Source organism: Molothrus aeneus, chromosome 8 (genome assembly GCF_037042795.1).
Source record: "Molothrus aeneus isolate 106 chromosome 8, BPBGC_Maene_1.0, whole genome shotgun sequence".
Lineage (NCBI taxonomy): Eukaryota > Metazoa > Chordata > Aves > Passeriformes > Icteridae > Molothrus > Molothrus aeneus.
In genome coordinates, this window is record NC_089653.1 from 25,897,182 (window position 1) to 25,918,850 (window position 21,669).

Consider the following 21,669-nt stretch of genomic DNA (forward strand, 5'->3'; position numbering starts at 1 on the left):
GCACAGCTTAGGGTAGAGCTAGGGTAAAAACTAGGTCTCTTGAAACACAGACCTATCCTACAGCCAAGAAAACATCCTGTCTCGGCAAGATAAGCAAACTTTTCCACAGTGCTCAGTTTCCAAATGCAGAGCTTCTGGCCCTGGCTCTGTTCAAACAGAAAGGCCAGCTAAAGCCCATCCACTATTCACCCAGCCCAAACGGGCAACGTAAAAATCTGTTCATACTGGCTGCACATCAAAAGAAATGACCACAGGTTACAGGCACCACATGAAACAGTTAACAGGATTTTACTTTATGAGAGGTTCATTTAGGGGTCACACATTTTGTGAAAACTTGTTATTCCGCTGATATTACATAATTCCAGCGGGTAGCCAAGACATAATTCTGCAGATGCTGAAATGGGAATAAAATAGTCCAAAAAAGCTGGATAGATTTTCTTTTCCATCCTGCCTCTATGCCATGAAAGGAACTATTTCTTTAGAGGAAAATTATGCAAGAACCCAAGTTCTGGAAAGGTACCTGCAGAGCCATCAAATCCAGAGATGAACGCCCTTCTGCAATCACAGGGTGCAATGTACTCGCTCTAGAAAACAAAAGAGGCAGCAATTATTTATAGCAGCAGGGGAAAAAAACAATCAGCTGATGACAAATACTTTGATAAGCTTTTTCTCCTAAAGGACACCACAGAGAGAACAAAATGAGTTAAAAATTCCTGGGCTCTATTCCATTGTGATTATACTGTATTTATGTTCAACTGGTGGGTTTTTTTAAGCTGCAGCACTTTTCTCCCACAAACATCTGTAAACACTGAAGTGCTTCAGAGTTTGCAGATGTTTATTTCACACTCAGCCTCCCCTTTGGGCAACAAACAAATCATGCCTTTGAAGCTGCAATGTGAAGGGAAGGGAAACCAGAAGCACCCCTTGTTCTTGGGGTAATCAGCACATAAAATCTGTAAAATTCACTATCTCCACGGAAGCCCCCTCACTTTATAGGCATTTATAAGAATTCCTTTAAGACTTTTTTTCCTGCAATAGTGACACTGAAAGAAAATCATCAAGGTGGTAAGACTGTAAAAAATTTAACACTTGGGACAAATAGATGCTGATGCTTTCACTTCTTCCTTGCCTACTCAAAATCAGACTACAGCCAAAACCACAAAAGCATGGTTTGATGGATGAGAGGGAATAAGAGTTCATCTTCATCCTAAACCTGTTACAACCTGTGTTTCTGGATACATCGTTTCAAAATGTTGAAGAGCCTGAGAATGCACAGACACCTGATATTAACAGGAACTGCCAAAATTAAAACAACTGAACCTTCACATGACCCACATGACTTTTTTATGGGATTCCATTCTGGCAAGTTTGTAGGTCAGAACTGCTGAGTAGGCCTGTTAATGAACTAGTGCAAATCAGCAAATCAGCTTAATCCAGGCTGACAGCACTGACGTTTGAGCTGCAAAACCCCTGGATTTGTACCTTACAAATGGCCTGAAATTCAAGTCTGTTTCTCTGCCCCCAGCTGTGCTGGGGCAAAAGAAACATCTTAGGAACTGAGCTAAGAAATCACAGCCCAATTCTCAGGTGCTTTTAGTCCCTACTGTGATAGAATCACCTGATTGTTAAAATATACTCCCTTCAAATCTGTTACTCTTCACTGTTCTAAGGAAGACAGGGTTCAAAGCACAGGAATGAGTGAGCAGCACAAATTACAGCACCTGGGACCTTTATTTCTGCTCCAAATCACTCCATCATCAAACCCCTTCCACAACAGCCATGTCTGTCCCCTCCTGGCAGAAGCCAACCAACCATCCACCACTAACATTTTGAAACTGAAACTTGGGACAGCAAATCTTAGAGGATCTTGTTGAGTGGCTTTTGCTCCCAATTGCCAGGGAAGATTCCTGGTATATACTCCAAAGAAATCCTCCATTTTATCCAAACACTAGTGAAAGTTTGCAGAAAGGAGGGGGGTATGGAGACCATGAGGGCCCAGTTAGTTTCCTGTGCCTTTTCTTGTTCAGCCCCACAGGGCTGTGATATGTTCAGCATGTCACATGTCTCCTGTGGGGAGAAGGAAGGTCAGGATAGCCACCTTGGGAAAGGATGAGTGCCCTTAGCCAGCTCCAGCTGATGGGGTGGATCCCTCAGCCCCACACAGCACATGATCACCTCTGAGCCCCTTTAAAATAATGGCAAAGGCATCAGGAGACAGAGTGGACAAAGCTGTTGAGGGAACAGAATCAAGTGTCTGTTTCCCCACTGCCCGCCTCAGAGCAGCAGGACAGAACATGAAGGCAGAGAGAAGCCAGACCTGAGGATTCCTCATTTCAACACTCACACTATTCAGCCTGCTGACTGCTATGCCTCCCCTCTCCTACACTTCCTAGCTCAAAGGTGGGACATCATCTCCCAGGGTCCAATGCCAACAGGAGATCCTGGAAACTTCCCATCATGGATCACATCACTTAAATACATCCCAAATGATGTACAAATGAGAGCAGTGATTTATTTTCCATTTCTCTTGACCAACACAGAAGAGACTACAGGCTAGTTTGCTTGTGAAAACCTCACGCTTGTGAAATCCATCCCATTCACAGACCAGGGAGTGCTTTGAGTGTTTACAATGAGGCAGAAGGGCTTTAAAAGGGAGTATCAGGGATCTGGAGGGAAAGACAGTTCATTCATGTCAGTCTGAGTTCCTGCACACCCACCTGTTCTGTTCCATGCAGTAACCCCCACTGTGTAAAGATGAGCCCATGTTTTGCACAAGCTAAAATTACATGGGGAACACCTGTGTATGCCACACAAAGCATAGACCACAGCACAGTGAGAACAAGGTATTTCCCTGGGGCTTGTCTTGCAGCTTTGATGGCCTTCAGCCTGGCCCTCCTCAGTCCTTTTACATCTGCTTCTCACCACAACTGTCAGTCACACAGACAAAACTGGGGGTTACATCACAAAAGCCCCTCATCTAAGCCAGGAAGAACCCCCAAAAAATCAGTGCTGCTTATCCCCAGAGCCTGCATGGTTGTGCTGTAAACACATTGAAGCTCATTCTAGTCTAATGTCAACCAAGGTCAGCAATGCAAAGTGCATCTGGCTACCCTTAGAGGCACGACACTGGTGTCATTAAAGAACAAACACTGCAGTGTACCTGGAGGGAGGGAGGCATTCACTGCCAAAAACCCAACTGCATTGCTAAGATCTGGAACACACCAGAGCAACCTGTGCACAAGCCATCTCCTGCTTTATAACCTGGCTGATTCCTCAGCTTAGCACAAGTGTGTGTCAGAGGAGCCAGCCCTGAGCAGAAGACAGCACCTCTGCCAACCCAAACACGGGGCCCTAAGCTGGGCAGGTGCTTCCTTCATGGGGACAACCAGCCAAATCTGACCAAATTTGTTTTGAGTCAAGGCCTGGAGGGTGAAGCCAGCTGCAGTTAAGCTGTGACTGGCTCCAAACCCAAGCTGTAATCCAAACCTCATTCCCTCCCATTAAGAAGCAGCTCTTCCAGTCTCTGAATAGTCCCATATGGGCAGACTCCAGATTCAATGTAAACACACATTGACTCAACATAAAAATGGATCCTGCTTTTACCACTGCAACATCCCAAAAGCTCTGACATTTTTAACCAAACCACAGAGGGTTTAGGCACCTCATTCCTAAAAGCATGGTTTTTCATTCCTTCATGATCCTTGGGTACCTGTAGCCACCCAGCATTCATGAAAGGAATTGGGACTCTTCGAGTTTCATTCCACTTTTGGCTGGGACCGTCCTCCTTTCTCATCAGCCTCTGGACCACTCAGGCCCCCAAGGAAAGAGACTATTTCTCTGACTTCTTATCACTAGCATCAAAGTTTTCAAAAATTAAAACAGCCAACCAATATCCAGGGCTGAGTGTAAGAGCCACAAATCCAAGGCAGCCTTGGTTAAGTCTGAGTCAGAGGCAGGTGTGTTTGAGAAGCTCTTCAAGTCTTTCAGTTCCTTACACAACTAAACATGGAAAGCAAAGGATACAACTGGTAGCAAGACTCCTGGCAGTATAATAATCTAAGCCACCGAGCCTTGCAGGAAAACCAATATTAAAAGCATCACAGAACTCAGAGCTCATCAACATTCCCAGTGTTACAAAGTGAAATTAGTCAGCAAGTTGCAGCATCAGGGTGTATCAGCATCAGTCCAATCCAAGGGTTCCTTTGCAACCCAGAAGGGAATAAAGTTTCCCGCAATCTAAACCCTGTGGCAACACCACAGGAGGGAAAGCCCTATTTGTTGACAAGTTCTGTGATGCAGATGCCAGGACAGCCTCAGGAATAGCTGAGAGAGGCAAGGACAGTAATACATATCTTGTTTGGACTGTAGGGAGGAAATGGCTTAGGCCACCAAACACTTGGGTATCTTTAAACTACAGTATTCTGACTCATGGAGGGAGCTGCCTAAGAGCAAAATCTGACTGCAAGGCTGTAAAGTTCTTGTTTGCACACAGGAAACAAACCCTTGCTTGGAACATGGGGAAGCTTCAAATCACAGGTCATCACAATTTACTTGGAATCAATAAGGCTGTTCTGGGATCAATGGGTTTCTGTCATTGGCAAAAACTGCATCAATTCCCAACCCTTACAGAAAAAATCCTGCACCAGCTATTCAGGAGGCACCAGAATCAGCAGTTTTTAGTAATCATTCCTATTCAGATAGATTCCCTCTGCAGAGAAACCTGACCAACTCGCCTGGCAGGAAATAGCAACATGGGGTTCTCTGCTTAACTGCACTTTGTCAAGGAAAAGAAAGCAACAGAAAAACCCAGAAGTCCTGAGGGTCACATTCTTCAACTCACATGACAGCATTTAATGTCTAGTGAAATGAAACCAGAGTTATATATGGACAGAGGCAGCTTGAGGCAGGAATGCAGCAGACAATAGCAGCTGCAGAAAACGCCTTCCCCCTACCTGCCCAAGTTTGGATCTCCCCGTGAGGAAACACGATGCTGCACATATGGTCCCAGGGCACAGGCAAGTCTGGACCCGGCTCACCCCAGTGCCAAGTCAAGGGCAAAGGTTCTGATTCAGTTGCATTTTGCTCTTGTGCACCCTGGGGTAAAAGGGAGCTTTGGGTGTGTGCCAGTAAAGCTTCAGGTCTTTTGTTTCCTGAAAATGGCTGAGGAGGGGAAAACCCTCAGCAGTTCTTGGGTCTCCTAACAGAGTGAACCTTACACATGAGCAAGCAGGGGAGGTAAAAGGCAGTTCAGCAATTTAAAATTTATGTCATGGACTACAAAATTCCTAACAGTGGAAGCAGCACACAACAGTTACTGCCATGGGTTACCACCCTGGGCCCAGACTTGCCTCCTGTCTTTAGTGCACAGAGCAGCATGGAAAGGCAACTGTCACTGTGGCCTGTTCTTTCCCTGCCTCTCCTAAGGCCCCTTCATCTGGGATCTGAAGGGCTCCAGCATAAGGCAACAAATTCCACCAAGAACTGGATCTAGCAAAGAGAAAATTCTGCAACTAAACCTTTGCTACCTTGCTTGAGAGAGATGCTACTGGGGAAAGTAAAGCCCAGATAAGGCCTGTTCCTCCCCCAGTAAACCCATTCTTCCCAACAGCCAGGATGGGCACAGCAAGTGCCCTGGCAACCTCCCTTTTCTGCCATGTGAGCTCCCTGAAGACACTGTGATGAAAAGCTGTTGGTGGAACACCCACCCTGATTTGTTACAAGAACATAAAAACCTCCATCTCCTGAACAGACCCCAGAAATGTTTTCCAACATGATATTTCTCAGGTTTCCCAGACTTTTATGCTAGAACCATTAAAGTGAGTGAACGAAGGACGATTTTAGTAATACCTGGCTTTTAATTTTTGCAGGGAAGGAAAGTATGACCATTCCCATAATGCATCCATCCATACCTGGTGGGCATCTCCAGAGGGCACTACGTAGGCTTGGACAGGCTCCTGTACATATCTGGGGTTCTTCATCACCTGCCGCAGGTGCTTCAGCAGCTCTGTTGTAATTTTCGGACTCATCTTCCTACCTGCAACTAAAACAGAGCACAAAACTTCAGTGTTTCCCAGCCATCCCAGGTCACCCACATGCACAGGCTGGAGGAAGCTGTTTCCACTGGGAACTCCCCTCGAGGACAACTGTGCCAACATCACCCCTCTCAGACCAGAATTTCACCTGTCTTGTCTCTTCATTTCTTGATAACAAGAAATCAGGTTAAGGCCAGAGAGTCGAAGCTGGCCTGTCCTGGAAAGGATCCTTCCCACCTGGTGAAGGATGGCATGCCCTGTGGTGATACACATAAGCTTAATGCACTGGTCAATCCCTTCTTGCACATGGAGAGCATCAGGAACAAAGCACCTCAGACATGCCCTGTGACAGCCAGGAAAGGTCCTGGCATGGGAGCCAGGTACACACAGATCAGAATCGCCCCACCTACAAGTGCACTGAGAGAAACTCTCAGTCTTTTCACTTTAGGGCTAGGGATGCTGTGGCTTATACACCACAGCAGCACAGGCTGCTGGGAGAGGAAGACATGCCCATTAGGAACTCAGAAATGGACCAATTATACATGTAACTTTTACATGTTTTACGTAGCCCAGAGTTTCATCGTGAACTGCTGACTGAATTAACTCAGACAAAAGAAATCTGCTCCCAAGGACATTCAGAGGGATGTATTCACTGGCTACATTGACCTCAGGGCTGCATACTAGTTCACCTAGCAAGAACCCAGCTGTAACAGGAGGAACAGCCCATTGAGCTCTCAAAGTGACTGCCAGAGGACAACCAAGGATGCTTATGGGAATGTGGGAATATTCTCTAAAGACCTCTGGCAAATGCTCTGCAGATCTCAGCTGGTGTCAGGCAGGAGTGGGGCACAGCCTGGGTGGCACACAGCAAATCAGAGGGAAAACCAAGGGCACAGGCCAGCCTCCCTGGGTGTGTTTTTGCAATGGATGAGTCTTTGGAACTGCAGTGAACACCAAACTCTCCATGTGCTCCCCCAAACCCTCACGAGCCAGTGCCCGCTGTGAGCGCCAGCACAGTGACGCACCAGGCCCTGCTGCTGTGCTGGCACGAGAGATGGCTGCAGTGGGAGGCACATACTGGCTGCAGAGGATGACTGGCCAGAAAAACCAGGAAAATCAAGCAGCCTGAACCTCAGAGGTTCTCCACCTTTTTCTTCGCTCATATCTCCAAAGTGGGATAATTCCCCTCCCAGTTTTTTCCCCAGGCCTCTCACATTTTTAAGAACTCTTATAACTTTAATGCTGTCGCTTTCCAGGGCAAGGTGGGTTATGTGCTGCTTGAAGGCCATGCTATGAAGTATTTTATTCTGACCAGTTAATTTCACAGCTCATTTCACAGCCATGTCTACAAATGGGTCATAGAGGGGAGAAGCAAACAGCATGCAAGTCTCAAACATTTTTTGCTTATCCAGGCACTTATTCTATTTACACCTGAGTAGCTACCAGGAGTCCCAGATGACATTACACTCTTATGGCAAAACACAATAAGGCACAGTCCCTGCCCTGAGATGTTTGCCATCTAACAAGAAGGCAGAAAAGCTGCCTCCCTTTCACAAGGTTTGATTTGACCGAGGTCACACAGTAGCCCTGTGACCAAATCACAACCTGAACCAAGATCTGGTGCATTCAGGTGTAAAGAAAACCCAAGACCACCATTCACATGTCTCATCACAGGAACTTTAGAGCATACCAGACTTGTGTGAGACTGACTCTGCCCACAGAGTCAGGTACACAGGTACAGTCTTTTAAAACCCAGAACACAATAAGCAAATCAATCTCAAAAGGCACCATACTAGTGTATCCTCAAACTGGTATCTCATCCCTTTGCAGGGGATTACACCTCAGATTTATTTCCAGTACAAATATCATTGTTTTATACAGCGTTTGCAAGCCACACTGAACTTTATAATACTGTGATTGTTTCTGTTTGTCCTCCACAATGAGCTGCTGTAATACTCTATAACATTGCTGCTGATTTATGTTCAGATAGAGTGAAACACACAGGAGAGAGAACAACAACATAGTGACTAGCCAGCAGAAAAGAATCTCCTTCTACAAACTCATAAGGACACAGCTTCCTTTCTTGGCCTGTGCTTTGTCTCCAGGAGTCTAGAAGTCTCACATAAATAGGCAAGGCATGACAAGGCTTTGCCTTTTAATAAAGCTCCTTGCTGACAAGCCATGGTTTTCTTAGCAAGATGAGATTCTCTCAAGGACAAAAAAAAAATAATTTTAAAAGTATTCTAACCGTTGAAAGATTTGCTTTCAATATTAAAAACACAACTAAGGTAGATTAGCATCAAAATCCAACTTAAGGAGTACTTCTACTTTGGATAACCCCCACATTATAAGAAATGGCTTTCAAAAGATTCTTCACAAACTTTACAATAAAAGCTGTCTTCAGTTTCCGGAGAAATAGAAGCCATTTTCTCAGAGATAGTTGGTAGCCATATATTCTGGTCACCCCTATAAGCCTTAACAGGTTACTCTTCCTCCCTTGGCCATAATTACAAGCCTCTACAAAGTTAAAACAGCTTTTCTATCATTACTTCTATCATTATTTAATCAGATTAAAACAAAACACAGGTGAAATTAAGGTAGTGGCTGTAGCAGTACAAGAACCACCCCTATTTCTTGCCCTAACTTTTTCCAAGGTATCAGGCTCCTTTGTTACCTGTGTCTGCAGTTCCCCACGTCTGGATGCCACTTGTCTCTGCTCACACAAAATACCATCCAGCTCTTTGCTCAGCCTTCATAAGCTCCACCAGGCCTGAGAAAGCAAAGGGCAAAACTGAAGTGGCTAACAAACTTTGCCCGCCCATAAAACATTCTCATCCCCCAGCCTGAGCTGAACATGCATGAACACTGTGTTCTTGGTGGTAAGATTAGAGATGCACTGAGGGTGAACCATGAGGGAACAGGGAATGTCAAGGGTCAGGCATTTGCTTGTCAAGATTTATGATTAAATCTTGCAAGCATGTGCTGGTTTATGCCAATTTGTTTCCTTAGTCACTCTATCAGGGCCCACTCCCCATACTACAGATGGGGAAATTAAGGCAGAGCAGGAGTAACATGCAAAGTACCACTGTAGCATGACAAGAGTCAGAGCTGGATCCCAAAATCTGCCACTGTCTAGACATATATTATCTACACCTCACTCAGACTGCAGGAGGCAGCTCTCCAAGAGCCCAGACCAGATCCTGCCTGGACAGCATCTCCATCAGACACATGGGGCAAAGAGCAACCGCGAAAATGCTGCCAGAGGAAGCAGACACGTCCTCCTGCCTCCCACATGCATGCACAGTGATGGGCTGCTGTGAGCCCCAGTGCCAGCAATGGCCAGGGCCACCAGGCTCCCTGTGTCAGGGTGTGTGCCAGTGCCACACTGGGGAAGAGAGGCAAGGCCAGCAGCTCTGGCTGCAGCTGGGTCTGCCTGTGGCTGCTGTGACCACCCTGAGCGTTTATGTCATGTTTTCTTCAGATATGCTCATCCTTGTGATAATTTCCTCTCCACTTTCTCTTTTATGAACAGTGTTGTTCAAAATAAGCACATTGGCTTGGATAGTCGGGAGCCAGCAGCACCACCTCAAAGCCAGGCTGCTCTTGCTTCTCTGCACACAGGGCAGCCCAAGCAGCCATACACTTTGGCACAAGGCCATTGCTTGTCCCCTCTCCACAGCACCTGCAGCACCTCAAACTCACCGGACAGAACAGCAGAATTGTTAGGGGAGAAAAGGACCTCTGGTCGAGTCCAAACCCCTGCCAAGGCAGGGTCACCTGAAGCAGGTGACACAGGAACACACCCAGGTGGGTTTTGCATGTCTCCAGGGAAGGAGACACCAAAGCATCCTTGGGCAGCCTGTTCAGTGCTCTGCTACCCTCAATGTAAAGAAGTTCTTCCTCGTGTTGAGGTGGAGCTTCTTGTGTTTTAGCTTATGGCCATTGTTCCTCGTCCTGTCGCTGGGCACCACCTCTAAGGGCCTGGCACCATCCTCTTGCACCCACCTTCAAACCATTTACATGCACTGATGAAATCCCCTCTCAGTCTTTTCTTCTGCAGACTGAACAGGCCCAGCTCCCACCGGATCTCCTCGTAAGGGAGATGTTCGTGTCCACCTGGGCTAAAAGCCTCCCCCAGCCCCCCAGAGGACTGACAGAGCCGCCTGGGCCTGGCCACCCCGGCCGGGCCCGGCTGTCAGTGCCGGCTCCCCTGCGGGGCCTGGGCACCCGGGCTGGGCCTGGAGACCCTCCGGAGACCGGCTGGAGGGGAAAGCCGTGCCCAGGCCGGGCCCCGGGCACAGATCCCGCTCTCTGCCATCAGCCTGGGGCACCCACCCGGGGCTGCCCCGCTCGCCGCGCCTCACCTGCCGCCGGCCCGCCCGCCGCCGCCACGTCAGCGCCCACGTGGGCCGCCAGGGCCGCCCCCAGCGCGTCACCGCTGATGTCACGGGGCGCGGGCGGGACCGGCACCGGCACCGGGGTCAGCCCCGGCACCGTCACGGCCGCCGCCGCGCTGCCCGGCGTGACCGCCCGGCTGAACGCTCGGCTGAACGCTGCGGGGGCCGCCCGTCCCGTCCCGTCCCGTCCCGTCCCGTCCCGTCCCGTCCCGTCCCGTCCCGTCCCGTCCCGCCCCGTCCCGCGCTGTCCCCCGCCGGCGCTGTCCGGACAGGGTGCGGGGCTCCGTGTCCCGGTGAGGGGAAGGCGCTGTGGAGCCCGGGGCACCGGAGTGCGCTGCAGCCGGTGGGGAGGGACCGGAGCGGAGCACGGCGCCTGTCCCACACCTCGATCTGTGCTCGCCTCCGGGATCCGCTTCGCCTTTGAACTTCCAAAACCCAGCGTGGAGCAGCGATGGAGCCTCGCAGCGAGCGCGCCCGGCCACGGGCCCAAGGCGGGCGGAGAAGGAGCCGGGGCAGGGCAGGAGGGGCTGGGGGCTCACACCGGCTCCCCCAGCACCACTCTGATGGACAGGGGGAAACTCCATTCTGTGAAGGAATTCTGTGCTGTGCGGGTGGTGAGGCACTGGAACAGGTTGCTGTGGATGCTCCAGCCCTGGAAATGTTCAAGGCCAGGCTGAACGGGACTTTGAGCAACCTGGTCCAGTACCCGTGGTTGGCACTAGATGGTCTTTAAGGTCCCTTCCAACCCAAACTATTAAATGATTCTGTGAAAATCTGGTCATTTCCTATGCATGCTTCCTAATGAAAATACCTTCCATGGCCCTGCTCTGCCCTGGCGGTGTATCATAGGCTATAAGTGAACCCTACTGAGAGAAACAGGATGCTGTTACAGAAATGCAAATGTGAGAAGATCACCACCAAGAAAGTCTACAGCAAAAGAAAAAACTCTGCTTTGTAACTGTGTCCAGACAAGAGGGGTTTGCCTGCAGCAGTGGGCTTTTGGAGGTCTCCAGTCCAACCCTCTGCTAAAGCAAGGCCAGCTTCAAAGCTAGAGCAAGTTGTGTAGGGACTGTCCTTTGGGGTTTTGAGTATCTCCAAGAAAGGAGCACAGCCACCCTGGGCAGCTGGTGCTAGTGCTGACTACCTTGGGGCAAAAAGGTTTATTTCAGATACCCAAGCAGATTTCTCGCATTGCAGCTTGCTCCTTGACCTTTTGCTGTGCACATCTGGAAAGGGTCTGGCTTCTTTTTCTCTCAGACTGTTCTCCAGACTCAGCATTTCCAGCTCCCCTGCAGTCAGGCCTGGCCAGCAACTGTGGTGTGCTCCACACTGCAGGTCCCTGGAATACAATGTAGGGTACAACACAGCACAGCAAAACTTGTAATCCAACAGAAGAGAATAAAAGGTCTGTTTGCAACCTGCATCCCAGCATTGGGAAGGGTCATTGGCTGGGGCTGGCATTGCAGACTGTCACTGAGGAGGGACAAGAGAGAGGGAAGGGTGAGGCTGGTGACCAGGACTGTTATAACAGGAAAATTTCTTTCCTCATTAACCTCCTTGGGTGAAGCTAATTGCTGTTTCTCGATTATTCTCACCTTATCTTTCAGCCTTGCCCACAAGGGACTCCTACAATCCTGGCAGTCTGGGCCAAAAAGGCCCATTTAGTTCATCACACATCAGTGTCCCCCTCAGGGTAAACTACAGCCGTGTTTTGCATTTGTGTTACAGACCACATTATGCTCACCCTGCAGAATATTTGCTGAGAAGATTAATTTCTTGGAAACCAGCCAGAATCCAGCAATGTTCATACTAAAGCACGTGTCAGGACATTTTTAAAAGCACTGCAACATTGGCACGATGATCACCATCATTTGCTGATGGTGAACTCTGCAGCTGAATCCAATCAGGGTTGTGAAATAGTCCTTTCAGCCTCCTCTGACTCACAATAACAGTAATAATAATAATTTGGGGTTAGATTTTGAATTTGGCTGTGGCTCTTAATAGAGGGTTGTGGAAAACTGCACCTGCCAGAGCTGTGCACCAGCCCAGGGAAGGGAAAAGGATCTGTCCAAAACATTTCAAATGTTTGTCATGTGCCTTTTCAGCTCTCCAAGTGGGGACGCCTTCTCCTCTCCTGTTCTGCAGCATTTTCAGTTTGTTTGAATTTAGGACAGATGCTAAACACAAGGTAATCAGCCTGTGCCTCTGAAATTGTTTGTTTGATTATTTTTTGCCAGCAAATCATTATTATATCACTTTGGGCTAGCTCATGGACCGTGGGAGCAGTGGCAATCAAATACAGGGAGGAAAGAAAATACTTCTTGTATGTGGGAGTGTGACTTGGGGAGCGTGCACAGTATGAAATAATCAAGCTGCTGGCAGATCCCAGTGTACCAGGGGGAGGACAGGGAAGGGGAAAGCTCAGCATCTGCACAGAACTTGGCCCAGTTGCTCCAGGTCTAGAGATGCCATTCTGTCTGTCCACAGCCAGTCCAAGGAAAACAGCTACAGTGTGAAAGCAGGTCCCTCCTCCTACAGCCTCAGCAAGAGAGGAGAACAAACCAGGAGGATTGAATTTTATTAACTTTCTCTACTTTGGACCCAGCTCAGGGCAGAAATAACAAGCATCACTGTGGACAGACTATCAATGTGATATTGATGTCTCTATGTAATTTAAAATGAATTAAGCCACCACTCAAAAGCACCTTACTGCATTGTCTGGTGGCCAAAATGTGTCCCCATTCTGTCTTCCTCATCAAGTTCTTTATTTAATAAAGGTAAAAAAAGCTTCATTCCCATCTCCTAAAAAATGTGCTAAAGGAAGCAGAAAACAGAAGGGAAAATATTGATGTCTGGAAGAGCTTCTAGGTTGTTACAGAGTGCCTGGTATTGCAGAGCCACATTGTTAAGGTTTCTGTACCCAGAGGTGACTCCTAACTGGTTCTGACTCATTGAGCACTGAAATTTAGACTAATTTGCTTTCCTTCCTGATAGAATTAATAATGACAAACTGATGGGTATTCTGCATGGGAACCTCATTCCAGAAGACTAATGATCTTGTAAGAAAAGATATTTTCATGTCACAAAGCATTGTGCAGATATCTCCTGCCTATGCTGGTGACAAGTCCTCTGCAGTGAACAGCCATGTCACAGGTGGAGGTGTGAGTGTGCCATGTGAGCTGCTGTCCTGCCTGTCTGCAGGGACCTGGCTCTGAGCACTGTGAGCATCTCAGTACCACCTGAGGCAACAGGAGCAGTGTTTAGCCCATGGGTGAGCCCTGAGGGGCTCTGGATTGCATGGGGGTTGGTGCATGCCCAGGCTGAATGAGCCAGTGGATTGCTGCTACAGGCTTTGCCTGGATGAGCAGAGGAAGCAGCACTATTTATTTCATTTGAATAATATATGGCTAATAAGTTAAATAAGAGAAGGCAGAGTGAGCTTTCCGGTTAAGCCAAAAGGTTTGATGCTTGTTTCCTGGGCATTTTGAGTCTCTGGGAAGCTTTGAAGTGGTCCTAATGAACTTGCCAGTGTAGATAATGTAAAATCTTTAATAATTAATTTATCAGGCAGAGCTGTCTATGATATATGTTATTAAATGTTCAAAGAGATGAAAATGTCCTTTCTAAATGGTTGTTTGACCTCAAATAAAATGGTGAAAATTCTGATGCAAAGAATTTTATGGGAGCACTTCAATCTACCTTGCTTTGGATTAAATTTTCCTAATTGGGCTATCTTTTATGTCCTTTAGATGCTGCTTTGCATCAGATAACAAAAGAGAGGAGTGAAGGAGAAAGACTTGAAGAGAAGCAACCAAAATTCCCAGAGACCAACGTCACCAAATAACAGCCATTAACTGTTGTAATCTTGATCTGTATCAAGTGATCAAGGCCAGGAAATAAGCCATAAAAGAACTTGCTTTATCTTATCAACCCTCCTATACCCATTATACCTTTATTGTGGTTGTAACTTTCATTTCCTCCACCTTCTTCTTTTGGGGCACCTGTGATATTTAGACTCCTGCTTTGCAATCTAATCACCAAAAATGCCGCCTGCCCATCTCGAGCATCCCACAGCCTTTTGATGGCAGATGCTCTTTGGCACCTTTGTGAGATTGTGGTGTCAGAAGTGACCCAGCAACCAGTCTGTGACCAGGACTTATTTTTTCCCCCTCAAAGTAATGCAGATGGTTGTGGGAGAGAGCAATGGCAACTGGGGATTTGTAGCAGGGGGCTGAGCATCTACAGTTCTCACCAAGGACAGGGGATGCCAGTGGTGTCTGCCAGTGGCTTGGGACATCTCCTGGCCACAGGACAGATGAAAGGGTGCTCTCAGCCCAGCTTCCCTGACACAGAGGCCAGTGCCACCAGCACCATTGGGCTCTTTGCCATGGCCCCACAGTGCCACAGCCTCAGCACTGTTTCCAAGCTGGGAAACGCAGCAGGAGACACGCAGGGGGTTGGAGGTGAAGTGTGGGATCATTTCCTCCCTGCCAACACAGGTCCAAAACACATTTTTACAAGGTTGCACACATGACTGAGCAGTCCCTCCCATTGATATGCGTGCTGGGATTGCCTGGACAATATCCCACCCTCTTGTGTTTGTGTTTCCAGGGACTGTCCTGCAAACTGTCACGTGAAAGTTTTACTCAAAACAACCCAAGTGAGCATCTCAGTGCTGGCTGGGCAGGGTCACATTCTCCCAGCCCAGGGGCACACTTATGTCCATGTGGGGAACAGCAAGTCCAGTTTTCTTCCTATTTTCACCCTAGAAAATTACCTAACAACAACTAATGCCAGTGTTTTGGTAGCATATAACAGCAGTTCTGTAATGTGCCAAGACAAGGAAGGGCCTGAGAACAGCAAAAAATTGTTTGTATTTTTAGTTCTCAGCTCTGAATTAAATGAAGGTTTCAAACATGTGGCATGAGTCCTCTTGGATCATATTTAAAATAAATTTTGTATGTTTGGAAACAGTGAAACTAGAAACTGCAACAACAAATGTTGTGTTTGGGGGAAAAGATAGCAGGGAGAGAAGAAACAAGCCTATCTGGAGATCTTATCTTCGTTTTTCTTGGGAGGACAGTTTATCTGGCCAGCACTGGAAGTTGATCATGGTTGGGTGGTTCCCAGCAGCCACATTTGGAAAGGAAAGGGAGGCAGCAGTAGGCCAGGTAGATATCTGAGTACTTCCACGTCTGCTCCTTTAAGTGAAATACCAGATGTTCAGGCTCTGCCTGCAAACCTTTAACGACTCGGAGGAAAACGAAATGTTTGCTGCATTCTCTGCCTGGCTCCATTTCAACACCACATAGTGCACACACATCCCCTGTCACCTGCACTTGCCTCTTTGCAAATGGCCCAGATTTGAGCCTTGTGGCTATTTCCAGGACTCCTTAGTTTTCCCTTGTCCATTCTAGCAGGAAAAGAGATGGGGAAAGCTAGATCTAATGTATACAAAAGAGACTACAGTGGTCACTGGTACAGCACTGGTGTTAAATGCTTTAGGAGACCATTTGTTCAGCCTGCATGAAACTCCATTCTGCCAAGGAAGTATATCCTGATGAATTGCATATATTTATGAAAATATTCCATGTCTAAATTTTAAAATCATGCTCATTGCACAACAGAGACTTTATCCAGTTTCTGTGATGCCATTCTTCCTCAAAGTCTTCACTAGCACAAACATTAACAGGCTGCAGTGACCTGCTCGTGTTTTAGCCTGACACCTGGGAAATATTTTTATTACACAGGGTTTCCTTATCTGCTCCAGCAATAAAACTAATGGAGCCAGGTGTCTGCTAGGTCCTGTCTGCTTGGGAGGCAAATGAGAGCCCTCCTGTGAGCTCCTGCCATGGCTTGGGATAGCAGCACTCCTCCCAGTGTTAACACCAGTTTAGCATCTGAGATTGCCAGTGGATTTTGTTTCTAATTAATATCTGCAGGGTAGTAGACATTTATTTGTATAAATATATAAAAATGCCACATTTTACAAGCCCAGTTCCCACCTAAAGTCACTGCCTTTGTGAGCAAAGCCCACTCACCTGCTGAAAAATCCCTTGAGCCTGAATGTGTTGAAATAATTTGGTGTCCCAAGCTGTATAATATATTAAATGAATCACAGTACAAGAAACAGATGTTTATTCCAGTGAGTGCAGGAGTCCAGACACAAAGTATTGGGTTACTGTCTGTCTCAGATAACAGTACAAAGCAGAGAAAAGTTGGGATTAAACATTCTACATGTGTTCAGTGTAGAAACTTTAAACCTTAAAAATGTAGCCCAGGTTGTGTGCCTGGCCTTATGGGAACAAACCTGCAGTTGCCATGAGGCATTCCCAGGCTGTGATCAGCACCTGGGCACAAACTGGATGCTGGCACATGCCCTGCACATGACACCAAACTGAGGCTTGGGTGCTTTACTTTGGTGTCTGGCCGTGTTCCTTAACTCATGCCCAAGGGACAGTGATCCATAGCTGATATATGTGAGAGATTTGGGACATCTGAGACCCCACCTATGACATTTCAATTCTTTAGACACTGATGTCCTGAGATCTAACTGCAGAACTGGTCTTTTCAAATTAGCTCTTTTCCTTAAAATAAAGGCTCGTTATATTTGATTAGTTGGTTTTGTCTGTTAAACCAAAACTCTAGATTAGGAGTGAGAAAACCTGGGCTGATTTTTTTTTTTCCCAAATGAAACATGAAATATGAGGCACTCCAGAGAAATCTGGGGGCCAGGGTGTCTCTGTCAGACTGGCCCCTTGACTCTTAGCAACTTCATACAGGGAATGTTTACTCAAAACTCTGTACAGGAGAAAGCAGGAGCCTGAGAAAGCAAATGAGATAACTTTTCTCTCTGTAGAAAGATCATGCATATCCAGGGATGCTCCTTGCCTGCAGCTTTTGTGGCCTGCAGTGATTCTTTTATCATCAGCATTACCCACATGAGTCCTGTTTGGGGTCAATTCTAGAAGACCTGAGGGTCCAGGCTGTGCTCTGTGCTCGGGGACCCTGAGGGATCTCAGCCTTTGGCTCCACAGGAAGGCAGCCAGTGCAAAGCAGTGTGACCAGATCTCCAGCAGCCCCTGTCATCTGCAACCACTGTCCTTCAGCTGGCAGCAACTGCAGAAAATGGAAAGCACCATTTTTACGTTATAAAATCTGCTTAAACAAACAGACCTTTGCTCAGAGAGAGCTTTGCCTCCTTCCACATCCCACTGCTGTATCAGGCAGTGCTTCCTGGCTGCAGAACCTGAGCTTCACTCATAAAGGAGGAAAATCTGCTGCTTCTTTTCTGTTCCTGTTTGCATCCCTCACCACGCTTGAAATGAGCTGTATCCTGAGTTATTCTTGTACGAGCCTTCCCATTGTTCACGTCACGGGTTATGGATTTTGTCCCTTTGAAGAAATATGAGCCATGTTATGGAAAAGTGAGAATGGTGTTGAGTCTGCACGAGATACTCATGGATGTGACATACAGGAAAAGGACGAGTGCTTTGCTCTGTCCTCATGAATGAAGCCACAGGAAGGAGATGTGACAGGGCACTGGGTGAGCTGCTGAGAAATTTCCATGGTTTGTTATTCTGCACTGGCTCAATTTGCATCCTCATCCTGCATTTTCATTGACTGAAAATGTTCCTCATAAAGGGCTCCTCTGGCACTAACAGTCTTGTCTGTGCTAAAAGGTTTTTTAAATACCTAGCACCAGTGATTCAGACTTAATTTGCAGAAGACGTGGAGAAGAGGAGATTGAAGGGTGTCTTCATAGCAGTCTACAGCTTCCTCACAGCAGGCAGGAGATGGGCAGGTGCTGATCTCTCTTGGGTGACCAGCAATAGGACAGGAATGAAGCTGTGTCAGGGGAAGTTCAGACTGGACACTAGGAAAAGGTTCTTTACTGAGAGGGTGTTGATCTCTGGAACAGACTCCCTGGGAGTTGGTTATTGCACCAACTCTGCCAGAGTTCAAGGAGCATCTAGAGGATGCTCTCAGTCATAGGCTTTATTTGTAGGTAATACTGTGAGGAGCAGGGAATTTGACTCAATGATCCTCATGGGTCTCTTCCAGCTGGAGATATTATATGATCTTATGACTGTCATTGGTCCCTTGCCCAACTTTCCACACTACACTGCTCCTATATTATCATCAGTACTGCCAGCAGAACATTTGCAAAGATGGGAGAAAGCACTCTGTGCTGCTAGAGACCAAAAGTGCCTCTCTTCTGGCTGCAGTCTCCTCCCCAGGATGCTGTTACTACACAAGGTGTATTTTGCTGTAACGGGAAAAAAACGAAAATGCCACAGCCAAGGGCCTGGTACAGGTGCTGGGCATCACCAGTCTGGAGCATTTATAGTTTGTTGCTGGGGCTCTGTGCCCTGCACTGTCCCTGGGATCCCTTGGCATTTTGCTCCCCACTCCCAGCCCTGGCAGTGCCCGTGGTCACCAACACAGCTGTGCTGCCCATGCCGAGCTCCTTCCCATGCCTCATGCCTCCCTCCTGCAGGCTGCTGTCATGTGCACAAAGGAAGGAGAAGGCAAAACAAGCACAGCCAGGAATCACATAATATTGCTGCAGCCCTGCCAGGAAACAGACTGTAGAAGTTCCTGTATTTAAAAGCCAGGAGATGAGTTTTATTGTTAGTAGTTGTTATAGCAACCGGAGGTGCTGGAGAGTAATACATGCTCGGCGCGTTGCAACAGACTCTGACAAGTTCAAGACTGTTGCCTTGCTGCTAAATCTTGTTGCCAAGGCAATGCAACACAAGGCAAGAGCCTAGAGAAATGAATACTGCTGACAGCTCATGCCAGCAGGCCTGGGCTGATTAAAAGGGAACTTTTAAAATTGATGTTAACTTAAAAAGCACAGCAGCAGAAAGGAAATGGGAGCACAAATATGGAGGAGAGGATCCAGAGGAGGAGCAATGGGTTAATGTCAAGCAATAGGTAAAGGAAAGCATTTGATTAAAAAATAATGTGGCTGAACAGGATGTATTAGCTTGTGATGCATTTTTGGAGAGAGTGAAAACAAAATCACAAAATCCTCACTTTTTAAATTTGTTTAGCCTGGGCAGTGCTGCTGTAATTTGAATGGGAACTTTGGCTTTTTCCCAACAGTGTTGACAGCAAAAATAATTTTCTCAGTAAATTTGTTTAGTGGCACAAATATTGTTGCTGCTGTAGTAAAAACCATGAAGTAGCTCAGTCAACTTTCAATTTTATGTTCATTTCCAGCCTTTTAAAAATGCTTCATAGTGAAAGGTTAGCTGGAAAAGAGATGAAGCTGCAAGCTGATTATTCTCTCCTGTCTATGATTCACTGTTAATGCTGACAGTATACTCTGAATTGAAGGAAGAATATTACCCCAAGGACCACAGAGTCAAAATAAATGATCAGTGCTGAAGAAGTCAGGTAATTACATTAATTTCAACTACACATACAATATTTTTACATTGCTATGGGATACTAGGGTTCTAAAATTCAAGTACTGCAGAAGTAACTCAGATACACAATAATCTCAGATGAACTTGCTGACTTGTCAATTGATTTGTGAATAAAAGCATAAAAGTTCTTGGACAATTACCATAGCAGTATTCTGTTCCACTCCCACTTATTCCCCATATATTTTACATTTCCATGAATTATCAATAGCTAAAAATGACCTCATGTTTTCCTATTCAATGACTACTCCATCATGTGCAACTTTCAGTACAGTAGTACTTCACCTGAGCAAATGCCCTGTGTGGGAATTTGTTCTTCTGGCACCTGCTGTGGATCATGGAAAAGTCAGGTCTGCAAGTACTTTCTATTATATTAAAATGGGAAACTAAGACATGGGAAGTGGTTTGCCAATTGTGCTGGAATTTTTTTGCGTGTGCATTCCTCAGCAGAGCCGTCTCTATTGACCTTCATAAAAGTCAGGTTTTTTAATTAAGTGGCAAATATTTTTGTGCTATTTTTAAGTTCTTAAGCCATGGGCCAGGAAGCAGGCAGGTGACTGGTCATATGCTTGTAGCCATCATTTGGTTTTTAGCAGCTAAATTATATTCAAAAAAGCTGGCAATGTGTTACTTGCACCCTTACTACTGTTACTGGCATTTTTCCACAATTGCCATAGCTAGCTGTGAGATATTATACAATCAGAAAGAAGGGAAAAACTGGTTCAGGCAATTGTGAAGGGAACATGGCATTGCCCCAGAGGATGTTTTTGTTTGGAGACTGTCCATTAGATAACAAAACATGAGAGTCCAAGATCTGGGCATTTGCATTTTTTTATTATTTTAATAAGAAAGCAAGAGGAAACTCTATTTTTAGTCTTAGTTTAATTTCTCTGCTGGTGATTCCACACATGGTGTTATTTCTTAATATATTCAGGAGAAGGTTTTGAAGCCCTCCAGAATATCCTTCCTTTTTCTGAAGGGAAGCATACACAGAAGTCAGGCTAGCAAAAAGGCAAAACCATATGGGCAGGTCACACAGCAATACCAACATTTAGCTGAACTGCAGGACCCCGGAGCACTTCCAAGACCTGGCTCTCCTATCTGCAAGTCCCATCTGCCCCTAAAGCCTGTGACAATGGGATCCTTCTTGGAAGCTTTCTAGACCATGTTAACCAGCCTGAACCTGTTGTGTGATGCCTCCTCCAGGACAGATGGGACACACAGGGGAAGCTCAGAACCCCCAGAAAGAGCCAGGGCTGAAAAGCACTGCAGCTAAATGCACCTTGGCACAGCCTCTAAAATATGGATGCACAGCCCAAGGGCACCCCCCTCTGCTTCCTTCTGCCTCCTGTCCCCCTTCCCTGCTGTGCCCTTGCTGGAGAGACACCCCCAGAGAGCAGGGAAGCAATGTGGAGCTGGGACAGTGTGTCATCGAGATAGCTACTGATAGCAGAGCAGACAGAGCTATTTCCAGAATGATTAATACTATTAGCACATGCTGAAGCTTTAGGCTAAACATAAGCTTCAGAGGAATGGATTTTGATGTAAAAAGTGAATAAACGAGACAACTGTCAGAACAATGAGTGGTGAACCAAGTAAAGATTCTTAGTGTAGGAGATGCAAAGCACTGCCTGCTGGCCTGTTTTCACTGAACCTGCTGCTAAAATTCCTTCTGCCCTTCAGGCTGGAGAAATAGCTCAGCAATAGCATGTGGCACAGAGGTAACCAGCAGGCACCAAGGCTGCTCCCACAACTAATTAGCTGCATGGCATTTGAGCAGAGGCACAGCCATGGTGACACCCTGGG

At 46.7% G+C, this 21,669-nt stretch overlaps 1 protein-coding gene across 2 annotated transcripts in view; it reads right to left on the reverse strand.

Moving 5' to 3' along the window:
- XPNPEP1 (X-prolyl aminopeptidase 1) overlaps positions 1-10,463 on the reverse strand; it is a 30,883-nt gene extending 20,420 nt beyond the window's left edge. The window contains exons 1-4 of one of the 2 annotated variants that reach the window (XM_066554783.1): positions 10,397-10,463; positions 8,707-8,802; positions 5,910-6,040; positions 517-584 (exon numbers count right to left, since the gene is read on the reverse strand). In XM_066554783.1, coding sequence (XP_066410880.1) covers positions 517-584; positions 5,910-6,026 — 185 coding nt within the window. In that variant the 5' untranslated portion in view covers positions 6,027-6,040; positions 8,707-8,802; positions 10,397-10,463. Of the gene's footprint in view, positions 1-516; positions 585-5,909; positions 6,041-8,706; positions 8,803-10,037; positions 10,089-10,396 lie in introns of those variants that run through there. The other variant, XM_066554784.1, reaches the window with a different exon arrangement.
- Positions 10,464-21,669: the final 11,206 nt, after the last annotated feature.